This window comes from Cryptococcus neoformans, chromosome 9 (assembly GCF_000149385.1).
Source record: "Cryptococcus neoformans var. neoformans B-3501A chromosome 9, whole genome shotgun sequence".
Classification (NCBI taxonomy): Eukaryota; Fungi; Basidiomycota; class Tremellomycetes; order Tremellales; family Cryptococcaceae; genus Cryptococcus; species Cryptococcus deneoformans.
In genome coordinates, this window is record NC_009185.1 from 456373 (window position 1) to 472289 (window position 15917).

The 15917-nt window shown below is 48.8% G+C and overlaps 7 protein-coding genes across 7 annotated transcripts; 3 read left to right on the top strand and 4 right to left on the bottom strand.

The window, feature by feature from the left end:
• Positions 1-240: 240 nt before the first annotated feature.
• CNBI1620 (hypothetical protein) lies at positions 241-3624 on the bottom strand (the record flags this gene model as incomplete). The annotated part of the gene is made up of 14 exons (XM_768455.1): positions 241-356; positions 418-493; positions 547-603; positions 658-1100; positions 1152-1391; positions 1445-1795; positions 1845-1919; positions 1969-2280; positions 2338-2421; positions 2472-2775; positions 2831-3074; positions 3122-3270; positions 3317-3439; positions 3499-3624. The coding sequence occupies 14 exons, from the start codon at positions 3622-3624 to the stop codon at positions 241-243; spliced, it is 2700 nt and encodes an 899-aa protein (XP_773548.1).
• Positions 3625-3946: 322 nt separating this feature from the next.
• CNBI1630 (hypothetical protein) lies at positions 3947-5077 on the top strand (the record flags this gene model as incomplete). Its single annotated transcript, XM_768456.1, has 3 exons — positions 3947-4509; positions 4566-4672; positions 4737-5077. 3 exons carry the CDS (start codon positions 3947-3949, stop codon positions 5075-5077), a joined length of 1011 nt encoding a protein of 336 aa, XP_773549.1.
• Positions 5078-5239: 162 nt separating this feature from the next.
• CNBI1640 (hypothetical protein) lies at positions 5240-6530 on the bottom strand (the record flags this gene model as incomplete). Its single annotated transcript, XM_768457.1, has 4 exons — positions 5240-5371; positions 5434-5834; positions 5889-5976; positions 6036-6530. The coding sequence occupies 4 exons, from the start codon at positions 6528-6530 to the stop codon at positions 5240-5242; spliced, it is 1116 nt and encodes a 371-aa protein (XP_773550.1).
• A 1059-nt stretch (positions 6531-7589) lies between these two features.
• Positions 7590-9958, bottom strand: CNBI1650 (hypothetical protein; the record flags this gene model as incomplete). Its single annotated transcript, XM_768458.1, has 7 exons — positions 7590-7871; positions 7923-8462; positions 8522-8730; positions 8780-9148; positions 9197-9322; positions 9525-9585; positions 9650-9958. 7 exons carry the CDS (start codon positions 9956-9958, stop codon positions 7590-7592), a joined length of 1896 nt encoding a protein of 631 aa, XP_773551.1.
• Positions 9959-10657: 699 nt separating this feature from the next.
• On the top strand, positions 10658-11734 carry CNBI1660 (hypothetical protein; the record flags this gene model as incomplete). Its single annotated transcript, XM_768459.1, has 3 exons — positions 10658-10948; positions 11000-11123; positions 11202-11734. The coding sequence occupies 3 exons, from the start codon at positions 10658-10660 to the stop codon at positions 11732-11734; spliced, it is 948 nt and encodes a 315-aa protein (XP_773552.1).
• Positions 11735-11761: 27 nt separating this feature from the next.
• On the bottom strand, positions 11762-12350 carry CNBI1670 (hypothetical protein; the record flags this gene model as incomplete). Its single annotated transcript, XM_768460.1, has 5 exons — positions 11762-11807; positions 11857-12083; positions 12131-12210; positions 12255-12297; positions 12342-12350. 5 exons carry the CDS (start codon positions 12348-12350, stop codon positions 11762-11764), a joined length of 405 nt encoding a protein of 134 aa, XP_773553.1.
• An 853-nt stretch (positions 12351-13203) lies between these two features.
• Positions 13204-15892, top strand: CNBI1680 (hypothetical protein; the record flags this gene model as incomplete). The annotated part of the gene is made up of 5 exons (XM_768461.1): positions 13204-13992; positions 14043-14177; positions 14226-14778; positions 14827-14921; positions 14969-15892. 5 exons carry the CDS (start codon positions 13204-13206, stop codon positions 15890-15892), a joined length of 2496 nt encoding a protein of 831 aa, XP_773554.1.
• Positions 15893-15917: the final 25 nt, after the last annotated feature.

Below are 15917 nucleotides of genomic sequence, written 5' to 3' on the forward strand. Positions count from 1 at the left end.
TGAGTCAATTTTTTTTAGAACTAATCAAGGTCACCTTCGCCTGGTTTGTGGATCAGGAAAGAAAGTTGAACTCGTCAAGGAGCAACATATGTAATACTTTTGAATCCTTCTCTGCATGCATCTAGCAAGGCATCACTTCCTGTGGTACTCTGTTTCATTATATATACTATGCGTATTATTGTCTCCAAGCGTCAAGTACCAAGAACATTAATCCCAATGTATCTAATAGTTACAGACTGCTCACTTCATACCCAAAAGTTCCTTGATATCCTCAAACCTCGCTTCCTTCTTGGTTCTTTGACTCTCCTTGCTCGACTTTTCGAAAGCTTTAGCTACCATCGCATCTTTTCTTTTCTCTACATGATCAAACAAATTAGAATGTGTGATATCAGGCGGTTGATACACTGTGAGACGTACGTATATCCAAGACCCTCGATTCAATTGTGTCTTCGGCGATAAGCTGGAAGACTCTCACAACTTTCTTTTGACCCATCTACAGGAGTTTGATATAAGCATGAGTAGAAAGACGGGTTGCGATTTACTCACCCTATGGGCTCGATCAATAGCCTGCGCTTCAATAGCACTCTGCCACCATGGGTCACACTGGATAATGTCCATATCAACACATTTCTTTGCCGCGCGAGTCTTACAACTTACCAAGAAAACATTGGACGCCGCTGTCAAGTTGAGTCCAACGGCACCACTTTTCAACGAGATCAACATCACCGTAGGCGCCTCTTCATCGTCATCCCCTTTAACAGGCTCCTGGAAAGCTTTGATCACTTCTGTCCTCTGTTTCCCCGGCATCCGTCCATCAAACCTCACAAACTTGACCCCCTCTTGTTCTAGTCGCACACCGACGCAGTCCAAGAAAGATGTAAACTGGGAGAAGACGAGAGTTTTGTCGTCGCGTGGAAAGATGCGGAGGTATTTAACGAGTTCGTCAATCTTTGCAGAGTTGATGGAACGTGCTTGTGAGGAAGGGAGGTATAAACTTTCATCGGAGGGGAGGCGAAGAATGGATCCGTGGGCGATGGGATGGCGGTCCATGGGGCAGAGACCTTGACTGGTGATCACCCGTTCGATACAAGGCAAACAGACTATGCTCTCAAGATGAGGGCCTAGCCCTAGAGATTAAATAAGCTACTTACAAGGGTGACCACAGTCAGTGATAGCCGGGTCCTTGGCAAACTCGACTTCGTCCATGCAGATACCACACTCAGTCTCATCTTCAACAAACTGCCTCAACTTTTTAACCAAAGCCTCCATCTCTTCGGTTGAGAGCGAGGCAATGGAAGTTGCGGAGGCGCCATTCTGAGATGTAGGAGGCGCGCGGATTTCATCCAAGAAAGATTGTGGGATGAGTTCGAGTGAAAGGCAGAGTTGTCGCACTAAAAATCAACGTGAGCGCAGATCTTGAAGTACCTTATATAGCCAAGCTCACTTCGAGTAAGCATAGAAAGCACATTCGCCGCTCCTTCACCAGTTCTCAATGTCTCCTCAAACCTCCTCTTACTATGTTCCAAAACCTCCTCATACACCTTCCTAGTCTCATTATCCAACTTGACTGGGACCCTAAAGAACTCAATGTCCGGAAGCTCAACCACATTTTCCCCATTCGCACCTTTTGAATCTTTGGTTCGGCGCAGGAGGATCTGAGAAACGACGGCTTGTAATAGCTTGCTGGCGGTGGGATCGCCTCGAGAGAGGGGTCGAAGAAGGAGAGCACGAAAGTATTGGGGGTTGGACAGGGGAGCACAGATGTGTAGACAAGTAAGAAGGGATCCGAGGTCATCTATGTGTGGTTAAATACTGGTCTATTAGAAGAAATGATGAGACCTTACTAGGAGAGTTGACGATAGGTGTACCGGTGCATATCCAACGCCTCTCAGCGCTGAGATTGGCAAATGCAATCGTCACTTTTTTTCATTTCATCAACTCATGTTCTCGCCTCACAGAGGAACTCACTCTTAGCCTTGGGATTCTTCAGCTGATGACCTTCATCGGCCACCACCCTCTTCCATTTGATCGTAGCCAAAGGTCCTGATTTTGTAGTGCTTGGCCTCGATTTCTTCGCCAGAGGAGTATCGCCGGTATGTGGGACAGCAGCATCTTCCCCGGCGACAGTCTGATAAGTGGTCAAGACAATATCGTACCCGCCCAGTTTCTTGGCGGTGAGACCTTTTGCAGCGCCGTGATAGGTGTAAAACGTCAATTGAGAGGGGGCAACATGGTCTCTAATTTGTTTCTCCCAGTTACTTAAGACTGACAAAGGGCAGACTGAGATGAATTGGGTAAGCCAAAGTCTGTTACTGGGGCGGTAAAAAATAGACATACCGATCAAAGTGGACTTGCTAACTTTGTCCCCGACGGGATCGTTTTTTGTAGCGAGCACCAAAGATATGGTAGTCAGAGTTTTACCTAATGCTAATCAGCTGCATGTTTCAGTTTTAATAATTGTTCCCACTTACCCAAACCCATGCCATCAGCAATGATACCACCCCTACCCAATTGCGGAGCCTCACTTTGCGGAGTCTTGGTAGCTACGTTCAGCCAGTAATCGGGCTTACTTCCAACACCTTTTTGCTTGACCCAGAACTGGACAGCGGGTTCTGAAGGGGATTTGGGCAGCTGGGGGTTCTCACGAGTGATCATCCATTGAAGAGCCTGTGACTGGTGCGGAAGGAGGTCGGTGAGAAGTTGGCCATTTGCAGTACCAGGAGGCGCAGGGTGTAGAGGGAGTTTGGAGACGTCGACGTCGCTGGTAAGGGCGTCCTAATGGTAATTGATTTCAGTGAAAATGATAGAGAAAGCTAGCTGGGAGACGCACCATGACCTTGTCGACCTGCTTCAAATCAGCATTATCCTTGCTCAGACCCTCGAGCAGCTCTTTCATGGTGCTATCAGCAGGTTGGGGTAACCCGACACCACTCCCTGCTGCACCCCGGACTTGGGACTGTGACGTGTAGACAGGACGCCGAGCTTGGTTGTTGACTCTGTCTCCTGGGCTCACCCATCGCAAGGCGGGTTCAAGGGATTCGCGCATAGAATGGTTTAAGTAGATGGAGACATCACTTTACAAAATCAGACTTTAGATGAGACTTTCGGAGATGGAGCTTACAGAGGCAGTTTGAAGTGCTTGGCACCATCCAGATTTTGACCTATCATCCGGCCTTCAACCGAAATCTGGTTTCTATCCATCAAGGTCGCAAGGTTGGCAGCGACTGCTCTTGGAATATGTCCAACTTGGCTGCCTCCTGCGTTTACCACCTGGATGTACACGTCAAATAAGTAAATTTGGACCTGAAAAGCATACCTGGACAGCATTGCTATCCCACTTGTTGGTGGGCTCTCTGCGGAGTAAAACATATTCGCCTCTACCAACAAGACCGCGGTAGTACTGGACTCCAACTACGTCGGAACGGAATGTAGCAAAGTGCTACGGGAATCCATATGATTTAGTTATGCTGGACCATATAAGGTGGAAACTGAATATACCTCGTCATGTTCAATTGCTCTGCTCTGCTGGTCATCATCTTCTTCTTGGGACGAGGTGGGCTGGGTTTGCCGAGGGCGTTTTTGGGCTGTTGAAGGTTGTCCACCGAAATAGTCAATGTGGCTCATGGCGTTGTGGGTAGGAGGAGTAAATAGGGTGATATTCGGGTATATCCCTGGGCTAATATAGCATACAGTCTGGTTATGTATATGGGAAAATTAAGGAATGAGCGTACAGCACTGACTGAAGGATGCAAATATATGCAAAGTCGCGAAAACGCGACGCGACCGGGAACACAGGCAGTCGCCCCCTTCTGAAAATAAGGCGGCATTCGCCGTGTAAGCATAATAATTATACTCGTAATATACAACCACACACCCTTGGAGCTTCGAGCGGAACATCTCTATCTTTGCTATAATTATTTCTTTTTATTCTTTTTGCCCACCCACCATGTCCTCTCCATCTGCCCTCTCCACAGCCTCTCCTTTGCCATTTCTCCAAGAGGAAGAAGAACACCTCGAGGTCTCAGATCGCAAAGACGCCTCTTCGGTCTGGGCTCTCAAAGTCCCCAATTTCCTCCTACAGCGATGGCAAACCGTTCAAGAACCCGGCGTAGAACTCGGTCGACTCGTAGTGGACAACTCTGTCACACCGCCCAATATCACTCTCAAATTGACTAATGCCGAAGAAGGGACAGAGGAAGGTGAAAGAGCAAAGCGAGCAAAATACGATGTCGAAGGGTTGCCAGACGAGTTCAAGGTGGAAGTGCCGATGGAAAGGTCAAAGAATACATTTCTGTTTTCAGAGGTGAAGAAAATTTATGATAAAGGGAATAGAGATGGAACGCAGCAGGCGGATGCGCCGAGAGATGCATGGGGCAAGAGGAAGAGGGAAAAAGCCCACCCGAAATTGCTGGCGAGGGTAGATCATGAAGGACATATCCAGCCGATCCGTACTCAAAAGTACCTTGATTTCCTCAAAGCTCGTCGTATGGAGGCAGAACAGTCAAGAAGGTGTGTCTCATATAGCACAGCATGGCTGAATGACAAGTGGCTAACCTTACATTCAGACCTGTTGTTCGTATGGAGGATACTGGTTTGAGTCAGGCCGAACAAAACCAACTTGCAAGTGGTTTCCGCAGTGCCAACTCTACTTTTGGCAGAAATATGATAGCAAGTCTTTATCTTCCTTTTGGATAACACACACGATCTGACCGTTATATAGCTCGCATCAAAACAAGCTTCGGGCGAACGTTTTGCCCGTTTGGAGCGTCACGAACTCACCGACCGTATCTTCCAATGTTTCCGAGATCATCCATACTGGGCTCTCGGGGCTCTCAAACAAACACTCGAACAGCCCGACGCATGGTTGCGGGAAGTACTTCGTGATGTGGCTGAGCAAGTGAAAGAAGGGCAGTATCAGGGTTACTGGCAGCTCAAGCCTGTCTGGAGAGAAGACTCTTGGAAGGGTGGCGAGAAAGGGGAGAGTGTCAAGAATGAAGTCAAGGAGGAGGGAGATGTCAAGCCGGATATCGATGTAGATGATGACGAGGATGAGGATGACCTAGAAGAGGTCATGTAGTGCATTTCAAAAGCGTGTATTAGAAGGCATAAAGGCCGTCGATCAATCATGTTGTAAAGTAAGCATGCAATTATCAAGCACTGCAACAATTCGTGTTCATTCCCTCTTCCTTCTTTCTGCGCCTTTGCAGAGGGGATTCCAAACTTCCAAATATGTAACCTCTTAGCCCCATTTTATGGCATCCCAACCCCAAGCTTTTTTGGTAACGTTCCCTTTATCCATGAATGCTCCCACAACTGACTGCACCCCGCACGCATCTCCGAATCCACCTCTAACATTTTCTCCATCAGATTCCTTGGCCCCCATGGTATTAACCCCGGATAATCAACAGATGCGGAAGCGACGAAAGTACACACATCCATGATATGCGCATGATGCCCCGGAAATCCTTTATAGCCAATATATGGTGTCCTTCCTGTGAGGAGGAAGAAGAGGATGATACCAAGAGACCATATATCCCACTTGAACGGGCTATATCGCGTCTTTCGAACAACCAATTCAGGTTCAGCGTACACGATCGTTCCGCAAATAGGTAGGGCAGGCACATAAGATTCGTCGAATATGTGTGCCACTCCAAAATCGGAGAGAACGACGTTGCCGTCAAGATCGATGAGGATGTTTTCGGGTTTGATGTCGTGGTGAACCATGTGTCTGTCTTGAAGGTGGGTGACTGCGGAAAGGAGTTGAGTGAAAGTGTATCGAGCTTCAAATTCGGATAGGGAGCCATATGTTCTAAGGTATTTTTGTAGGTCCCCGCCTACATAATAATTTAGTACTGCATCTTGAAGGACGAACGACGGCGAATACTTACCGGGAAAATAATCAATGACTAGCCCGAGTTTGCCATCTGGTGATTCAACGATATCGCGAGGTCTGACAATATGGGGATGATCACACACCTACGTATATTCCGCATAAGAGATGGGCCATGAACCATAATTGTTCAAATAATTCTTACGTCTAGCATAGCCACCTCCCGTGCCGCAAAACTCCTCTTCCACAATTCCCAACGCATATGAGCGTCGCCCGTCTCCGACCCATGATACTCTTTGGTGACTTTGATGGCGACCACTTCATTCCTCCTCGTATCTGTGGCACGATGAATGATGCCGTGTGCGCCAACACTAATGATCCCAAATGCCCTATAATCAGGGCATTCATATGGGCGACATGCAAGTAAGGGACAGTCACTCCCAAGCACGTAGCACGGATGGTCATCATGTTCAGAACAACAGCAAGTGAAATCAGGCCAGATGGGAAGCCGGTTAGACAAGGCGGAATAGAGAAACCCAGAGTAGTCTGCAAGAACGATATTTCTGTCCACATTTTGTGGGTCCGGATTTGGCTGTATAGGGACTTCATCGTTTTGGGGATCCTCATAATCATCGCGCTCAGAGATACCTTGAGCTGGCAGATAAATCCCGAGGACATTGGTTGAGAGCGTGTTGTCCATGATCCCATGTTGCTGTTTGATTTCAGATGATAGGCCATATTCCATACTATTGTCGAGCGAATGATACTCGACAACTGTCTTCTCGTCTCGTCCTGATTTTGTTGAGGAAATTAGGGATCATTCCTTCCATAGGCTTGTCCCTTTTATATACTGAGGCCCACCAGCGGGATCGACGGATATTAGATTATCAATGAGAGCCGCGTCGGAGAATACGATTGCGTTCCGCAATTGTGTATCAATCCTTCGCAGCCATTTCTAGAGATCCGGAAGTAATCGTGTCCTTGCATGTACGTAAAAAAGATCAGTGATTCATGAGGAGTTGTCCCTTTCCGGATGTGTCCTATCAGATAAATCGCGAGTTGCAGATGGTCACGAGACTTTCCGAGAAACAGAAGCATATTGAATAGACTTGAAGTCGTTTCGAAAATCTGATACACCATTGTGTCCGTCGCCTATCGCAACAATCTCACTGAGATATTGCGCAATCCATAGTACTGCGTGCGAGCCGTTATTGATGACAATTTGCCTATCCGTCCTTTGCGATTATAAACTATCCGCCCGCTTACATATTGTTTACCCGCTTCGCATGTTGCCGTAGATGGAGAAAAGTGTCCCCATTCCAGCCGCCCGTGGTTTGGAAACCACGAGGAGTTATGCGGCAAAACATAGAAATATGAAATCAACATTCGCGGCTGCAAATTCTTTAAAGATTTTGCACTGAAATCAAGGTGCGAAATATAACGCCGATGGTGTTATTATAGCGTTTTCCACCGATCATCTACACCTATACGCGTTTTTGTCGCATTGAAGGAACTACTACTATCAGTAGTATCGCTGCAGACGGCAATATACACGCCACATGCATGCTGCACGTCAAATTGTTATTATTTCCATCCTGCCTCCTACAGTTATCTCGTCAAAAGGCTGTTTATTCAGTACCTTTCAATGATTGAAACATGTAGTTGAACATATGAGAAATGCTCACTAAACTGCAGATCCTATATAAATGCATACACTACACCCAAGCCCTGATATCTCTATCACAACTCCTCATCTCCCTTAGGCCGCAATCCTCGCTTGTCTAGACTTTGGCACCCAAGTACCAGCCTTCTTTTCCGGAGCCGCGGGAGCCTCTGCAGGTGCAGGAGCTGCTGATTCGCCAGACTTGCTTATAGGCGCAGCGGTGGTAGCGGGAGCGGGGGCGGAAGATGAAGCGGGTTTACGAACGGGCAAAGGGGCAGATTTGATAGATGTAAGCGCACGTTGAGCGTGCTCGGCATTTCGGATGAAGAAGCCAGCATATCTTCGGTGGGATGTAGTTTCCTCAACGTGGACCATGGTCTGTCAAGAAGTTAATAAAACATGACAGCCCTGGACATGATATGGACTTACTCCGTCGATAGTGAAATCCAAGTTGTTGGTCACTTTCCGCTCACCGTCCAACAATGTTGTCTCGGCCTGTCCTCGTCCATAAGTACTGCTGGCACTCTTGAGCACCATCAATTGTTGCAACACTTCTTCCTCGCCTTCCTCCTCTCCAGACACCGAGAACGCCGCAAGCTTGGCTGCATCAATTGAAGTGTAAAGCTTCAACAAGTTCCTCATGCCGTTAACACCCTGAACAGCCTGAACATCGCTCAGGAACAACTCGAGATGCCTCTGGGTAGCGTCCGCAGGGGGGTTGGCCAGCCAGGCCTCGAGAGCAGAAGCATCTTCATAAGGAGGAGGGTTAACATTGAGGTATTTAGGGCAGGCTTGGAGGTAGAGATCCTTGAAGGCCTCAAGAGCCTCGGGGCCGCCACGTTGGAGGATAGCAAGTTGGTCACCGTAGTGCTCCTTGACAATGGTCATGATGTTTTCATCGGAGGGACCGGGGGAAAGGGTGGTGCAGATGGCGAGGAGGGCGTACATTCGCTCGCAAGTCTTGGCGATCTGAAACATCGTCAGTCTTTGCTCTGCTACTGCTTTAACAGCAGATGACGATAACTTACAGAGCCGTATTGGTAAGATCTGGTGTGGTATTGCTTCATACGGATGAAGAAGATGAGAACAGAGACGAAGGTCTTAATAGCGTCAGGCCAACGTCCGAGAGCCATGTAGGCACATCCAACGTGGTAGTAAGTGGTAACATGGCAAGCAGTGATCCTGGTAAGGAAAGCGGCATTACCAAGGTCAACATTCTCCATGGTCTGCAAAGCCACTATAATATGGTTAACAAGAAGATCTACACCTGCGGCAGTCACACTCACACGTAGGGTCACCCAACAACACATGAACGTGCAACAAGCAAATCAGAGAGAAGTAACCCAAGTTCTTGTAAAGGGGCTTGCTTCCGTACTCTCCAGCAACTTCGGTAACTTCCTCAACAGACTTGCCCGCCCTCTCAGCCTTGAGCTGTTCGTTAATTTGAGATTTTTGGACAAGAGAATAGAGGACGTTCAAGACAGAGTAAGAGGACCAGATATTTGGTGATTCGGCGAGCATCTCGAGTTCCTCCTCCGTCTTGGCCTTGGGAGAAGATCGCCAGTGAGAGAAAGAGGTGAATTGGTAGACAAACTCGTCGAGCATGTCCCAAAGCCACTGGATAGGCAGGTCGAGGGGAACGGGACCTTCAGAGTCTACAAATGTGTTAGATCGTGTGGATGAAAAGAGGACGATTGACGCACTAAGGAGGTAGTTGAAAAGCTCGCAAATGTTTTCGTAGGATTGGAATCGGTCGTCAATGGTAGGCTGAAGCCTGGCGTAGACGTGTCGGAAGTAAAGCTCTCGATAAAGGGTCAAGAATACCTGGTCTATAATACTGTCAGCTTCCATATTCTACGGGAATGATGCCTGTCCGGCGGCGTCTGGTAACTTGTGGCCAAAAGATTTATCCCTTCATCTCGCAACAGGTTCAATTTCCCGCTTCATCTGACCCATTCGAACATTATTCAAACGCGCCATCCAAGTTACCAGACAAAACCGCCGAGCAGCACACAAAAGATGATGATTTACCGTTGCCAACAAGAGGAGCGATGAGCTCAGCCTCGGGCCATTCGTTGTTAAGGTAATGGGCCTACTCCAATATCAGTTCCCGTCCTCATCCACTCCCACTCTTTCACTTGTAAGAATCAATTCACCTGAGTGAGTTTGTTCCATCCAGACTCATACATGCTGGTGATGGTGGGCAAATCGTTCTCCAAAATGGCCTGGTGGAACATGACCAAGAACCTCTTCACATCCTCCGGGATGAGCTCCAAAACGGCGAGTTGCTCCATCTCCTGCTCCTGGGCCATGGCGGTCTGCTGGGCGTAAGCATGCTGCTCGAGTTGCTGGAGGCGCCTGTATTCATCGCCTTCGGAAAGGGGCTGATAGTTCTGGATGGGGATAGCGAGCTGAGAGAGGAGTTCATCCTCTTCGGGTTCGTAGAAAGCGCTGGGGTCGGCCATTTTTGGTTTTGAACAGATATTTTTGGGTGTATATACGTACGGGTCGAAAAACGTCAAAGTGGAGAACAAAACGAACATCTCTAGCGGAATCAAATCATAACGCCGACTCACTTACAAGTAGTGTGGCGGACCATCCATCTCTGGCATTCTCACTCGCATGGTACTTCTTACTTGCTTATGCATGAGAATGAAAAGGGTGAGTGTAAGAAGCTAGGAGAGCTTGCAATTCAAGTCCAATGAATTATTATGATCCATAGAAATCTTAGCGAAATGGTCCCAGGTCGCCAGCCACGGCACTGAAGTGGTGTTTTTGTTCTCTAATAACGGTATCGAGCAGACATTGTTCTGTCTTTTGAGTAATACTGCAAGTAAGCGATGGCCATATGAGCTTCAATGAATTTCTGAAAGATGGATATGTCCACCGCATCCTCACAACAATTAAAACTCTCTCCTCTCGCTCATAATAATCGCGGAAACAGGTGGACGACCTCCACTTTCATCGTCCATGCCCGCCCGACATGACCCTCCTACGTACTACGTACCCGACCGGGCCAGTTCTTGTCCAGGTGACATTTGATATACATAGATAGATTTCGCTGTTATTTGAGGGCAACAACTCTCAGACAGCTAAAAGCACTGTACCCACTATACTTGGTGCTCAACAACTTACACTATCCTCGACCATACCGTCCAGCAACCATGCTTCCGACACGAGCTATTCTCCATTCCGCTCGTATCCTACCACGGCTGACCCTTTTTGCTTCTCCATCTGTGGGCCTGTTTGTGAGGAACCCGCCGGCTCTCTATTCTCAACTTTTACCGGCTAGACCGTACTCATCCAAGAAGAAGAACAAGGAAATCGAACTTGGTGAATGGGAAGATGACCTCTTTGGTGAAGAGAGTTCCATCCGACCTGGACAAAAGCCCTTGGTGCTGGACGAGGAAGTCGTGCTGAACGAAACACCTTTCTCATGGGAAGACCCTCCGCTTGTAAATACGTTCAAAGACAAAATGTGCATAACAAACTAATTTTGTGCGCAGCTTGTAAAAGAGCTTCCCATAAGACCAAGATTACCAGGCTCCATCAAAAAGCTGAATCGTATCTTGTCAAGACAGCGAAAAGTAGAAATACCAGAAGATGAATTAGAAGAGCGATTTGTCAAAGGTTGGTCATACTTTTCTCGTGTATACCCACTTGCATTTTTTGAGAGTTTAAAAAAAAAAACCTTTTGAATCTCACCAGGTCGAGGCCCTGGTGGACAAGCGATTAACAAGACCAATTCATCCGTATCCCTCACCCATATCCCCACCGGCATCCGTGTCCAAGCGCAACCCACGCGATCACGCGAAGAGAACCGTAAAGTCGCTCGCCGTATCCTGGCCGAACGGCTGGAAGTACTCCGTGCCACGGGGCAGTTGCCGGGTATGTCAGGTTTGGAGGGTATTGAGGGTGTGAGTGTGGATATGGGAGGTGGAGAGGGTGAGGAAGGCGGGGAGAAGTTGAGTAAGAAAGAGAGGAGAAAGTTGGAAGAAACGAGGTTGAGTGAGACTTATACAAAGGCTGAGATAAGGGCGGAGAAGGAAAGGAGAAGAAAGGCAAATAGGGCAAAGAAGGCGAAGAAGAAGTATGCGATGACCGACAAGGATGGGAAAGTGTTAGCGAAGGAGCTTGAGAATGAGGATAATGAGGTTGATTTGCTGGAAATGGACGCAGAAGTGACAGAACAGCCAGTGGAAATGGATGAAGAATTCAAAAGGGCGCCAAAAGGGGTATAATGATGCATAATTACATAATTACATGGCCTAGGGTGTTGTTTCGAGGTTGATCTGCTTTCCAAACTTGGCATATCTGTCTCCAATCAGCTTTTCTGCTCACTGCCAAAAGCAACATAACCTACAAGAGCACCTTTAATTCCTTCATACCCTTTTCGCACTCTTCCGCTTTGCTTTCTAACCCTTCAATCTCCTTTTCGTACTTTTTCAGATCCCCCTTCAGTTGCCTTCTTGCGTCTCTAAGAGGCAAGTAGAAGAACGCTTCCCCAATTTTGTACATGACTGGCTGGGGATCGTCTTCATCGGCAAGCTCGAGCTCGGTGGAGAGGTCATCGTAGTACTCCTTTTCCTCCTACGGATTTCTTTAGCGCTGACCTTTGGGTGATTTTATCACCATACATTTTTAGCTTTTAAAAGGTCTTGGATATCTGATAATCTGTTGTTGAGTTTCGAAAAGGTGTTGATGCGTTGCTGGTCCTCTGCGAGATGTAAGCGGGATCGAGCGAGTCAGATGAAAGCGTACCCCAGGCAACTTCGACTCCGTCACCTTCTTCCTCGGGTGGTAACTAGGCGCTATTAGTCTTGTCCTTGTACTGAAATATGCACTCACGAGGCTCATAATAGATGTTTTGTGTTGTATAATGTGGAATGCAATAGATCATGGACTTCACATATTAGATGTGTTGTAAAATTAAGAGTGCGACCACATAAGGACGCGTCTTGATTTGATTTCGCGTCTGACGTCGATGCGCTGCCCATAACGCATTCTCCACCGCAAAACATATCTTCTCTTCTCTTCTCTTTCCATGTCCCGCATCCCAGTACCACACGGCGGATTCCATCACACTCTCCCACACTCCCCACAGCCTACCCGCACAGATAGCATGAGCACAAGTAGCCCCGCCTCCGACACCAGGCGAAAGCAAAGCAAGAGGGACGAGGTGAGTCTTGTTTGTATCGATTTGAGTGGCTGGGTGGTTGCGTGGCTGGAACGGGAAGCATGAGCATGTGCGAGCATGGCATAGTATGGCATGTTGCCTGCATGGAATGTGGCCGTACGCCGATGCATTGTCCATGGTGCATGGGCGGCAACAGTGCAGGGTGTGTGCATGTGTGTGTTTTTTTTTCCCTGGTGGAAACGGCGCAAAATAACAAACAACCCTTCTTCCTTTCTTGCCCTGTTTTTCATCGCATTCATCATTCCTCCTTCTTTTTCTTCGTTCTTTCTTTTTTCCATCTCTTCCTTTCTACGTACACCATTAGCCATACATACACCGTCTCGCCGCTACCTCCACTCTCGTCATACCACATCATCCTTCTTCCCCATCGGCGACTTGCTCCGACCCTGTCTTTCTCCGTGGGCGTCCGCACCCGTGCCATCGCTTGCCCTCTGCTGAACGTCAATCTCGCTTCCCCTTTATCATACTCTTGCGCTGTAGAAGTACCAAGCTGAGATAACTCCCTCTTTTTTCATGCCCTCTTCATCCATAACTACTACTACTGGCTGCGACGTCCCTCCACAACACATCATGACATCTCAAAAACCTTTGGACACACCACCTGCCTCATTACACTCCTCCGACTCTTCATCATCGTCGTCAAATCATGCTGTCGAAAATGCTGTTCACGCGGTCAACCCCATACCTGCTGCGCAATCCGCCGCGACAACAACAACATTACCAACCAACTCACCTTCCAAATTACCTCATTCCTTCTCCTTCTCCCTAAATCGTAAATCAAAAAAATCAACGAAATCATACAAAACGTCTGCGGGACCACCTGTTCCCTTCCCTGCCCCTTCTGCACCCACCCGCTCGCATGTCGCTTCCGAACCTTCCTCCACCCTCAATTCTTCCACGGTCACTGACGGTACTGCTACTGCTACACCATCTAACGCGGATGACGAAACTCGACCGCGATATCATTCCGCCATCTCGCACTCTACCATTTCCCGATCTCAATCTTCTTCTTTTGCTGGCAAACTACAGTCTCTTCGCAAGAAGATTGAATCAGAGCTCTCGCGAAAGCGGCCCGGGTCCAATGCCACCCAACAATCCAACGGGGGCAAGCGCTCCAGCAAGCGACCCCAGAAGGGTACCGTCGCCGGTTTGAGGCCTAGCCCTGCCTTGACTGTGCCAGAGGGCATGAGCGTTGCCGATGCCAGCCAGCTTTGTGCGGCCAAGAGGGCCGACTGTGTCTTGGTCGTTGACGAAGAAGAAGGTCTGAGTGGTATTTTTACCGCAAAGGATCTTGCCTTTAGGGTATTTTTTATTCTAGCCTTGAAAAGGAAAAAATAACTGACTATAATTAGGTAACCGCCGAAGGTCTCGACCCCAGGAGCACTAGCGTCGCTCAGATCATGACCAAGAACCCCATGGTTACCCGTGACACTACAAACGCTACCGAAGCTCTCCAGCTCATGGTCAGCCGTGGATTCAGGCATCTTGCAAGTTACTCTTCTTCTGCAGTCATTCAGTGCTTACAGTCCATATAGCCCGTTTGCAACGAGGACGGTGACGTGGTCGGTCTTCTCGACATCACCAAAGTCTTTCACGAAGCTCTTGCCAAAGTCGAGCGTGGTTCTACCGCTACCAGCCAGCTCTCTGCCGCTTTGGCCGGTGTCCAGTCCGAACTTGGTCCTGGTTTGAATCACAACCCTCAGGCTGCTGCCATGCTTGCCTACGTAGAGACTCTTCGAGAGCGAATGGCTCTTCCCGACTTGACCACCGTCATTGACACTCGCTCCGCACCTCCTACCGTCACGCCTCGAACTACTGTCCGAGAAGCCGCCAGGCTCATGAAAGAGCGACGTACTACTGCTGTCTGTGTCATGGAGGCCAACGCTGGTACCTCTGCCGTCAGCGGCGTCAGCGGTGGTAACGTGGTTCCCAAGATTGCTGGTATTTTCACTAGTAAGGATATCGTTCTGAGGGTTATCGCCGCCGGTTTGGATGCGTCAAGATGTTCAGTGGTAAGGGTCATGACTCCTCACCCTGACACTGCTCCTCCTACCATGGTCGTGCAGGATGCGTTGAAGAAGATGCACAGTAAGTAAGCTTTTAGCATCCCACGTTTCAGGCTGACACTGTGTACAGATGGTCACTACCTCAACTTGCCCGTTGTCGAGGCCGACGGGCGATTGATTGGCATTGTTGACGTTCTCAAGCTTACTTACGCCACTCTTGAGCAGGTGAGCTATACATTGAAAGCTCATAAAGTACGAACTGACATGAATAGATTGAATCGATGAACGAGGATCGCTCCAACGAATCTGGACCCATGTGGTCTAGATTCTTCGAAGGGCTTCCTGGTGCTGGTGGTGATGATGACACTGCCTCTATCGTTTCTGCTTCTGAACGACCTGACACTCCCAGCCGATCTCACCTTGGCCATGGCCGCGGTCTTTCCAGCATGACCTCTCCCATCTCCGAGATCATGCCCAACGACTCTGCTTCTGTTGTTGACGACAACATTTCCGACCTCGGAGGCAAGCATGGACCTACTTCTTCTGTCGCTGCCCCCGGTTTGCCCATTGATGACGGCACTTATATCTTCAAGTTCCGTACCCCCTCGGGCAGAACACACAGATTCCAAGCCCGACACGATTCGTACGAACTCTTGCGGGACATTGTCGCCGGCAAACTCCTCACTGACCCTTTCTTCACTGCTCCCGGCGCCAAGGAGGGCGAAGCCGTCCACCTCCCTGACCCTAGCAACTTTACCCTTCATTACACCGACGATGAAGGCGATCTCGTAACCATGACTGCCGATAGCGACGTGGCCGATGCTGTCCGCATCGCCCGCGGCCAAAAATCCGACCGAATCGTCCTTCTCGTTGACGGCGGCAAGGTCTGGGAAGAAGCCGCACGGGACTTGGGCGGTGAAAAGGCGGTGGAGAAGCTCAAGGAGGTCGAGCAGGAAGTCAAGGTTGTGGAGGAAGAAGAGAAGCAAATGGCTGAGCCTACTGCGAACCCTGCGGTCGAACCCACGTACGGCAATGAGCACGTCCACGCTCAAAAATGGAAGGACCATGGCAAAACGATCAGGGCCGACGGCCAAGAGCTAGTGGGCGGTGTCATCCCCAAGGATATGGTCTTGCCAGCAGCGATCGGCTTTTTGGGTGTGGTGATTTTGGGTGTGTTTATCGCCGGGAGAAAATAAGCAGGGCATTTTTTAGCCATGGACA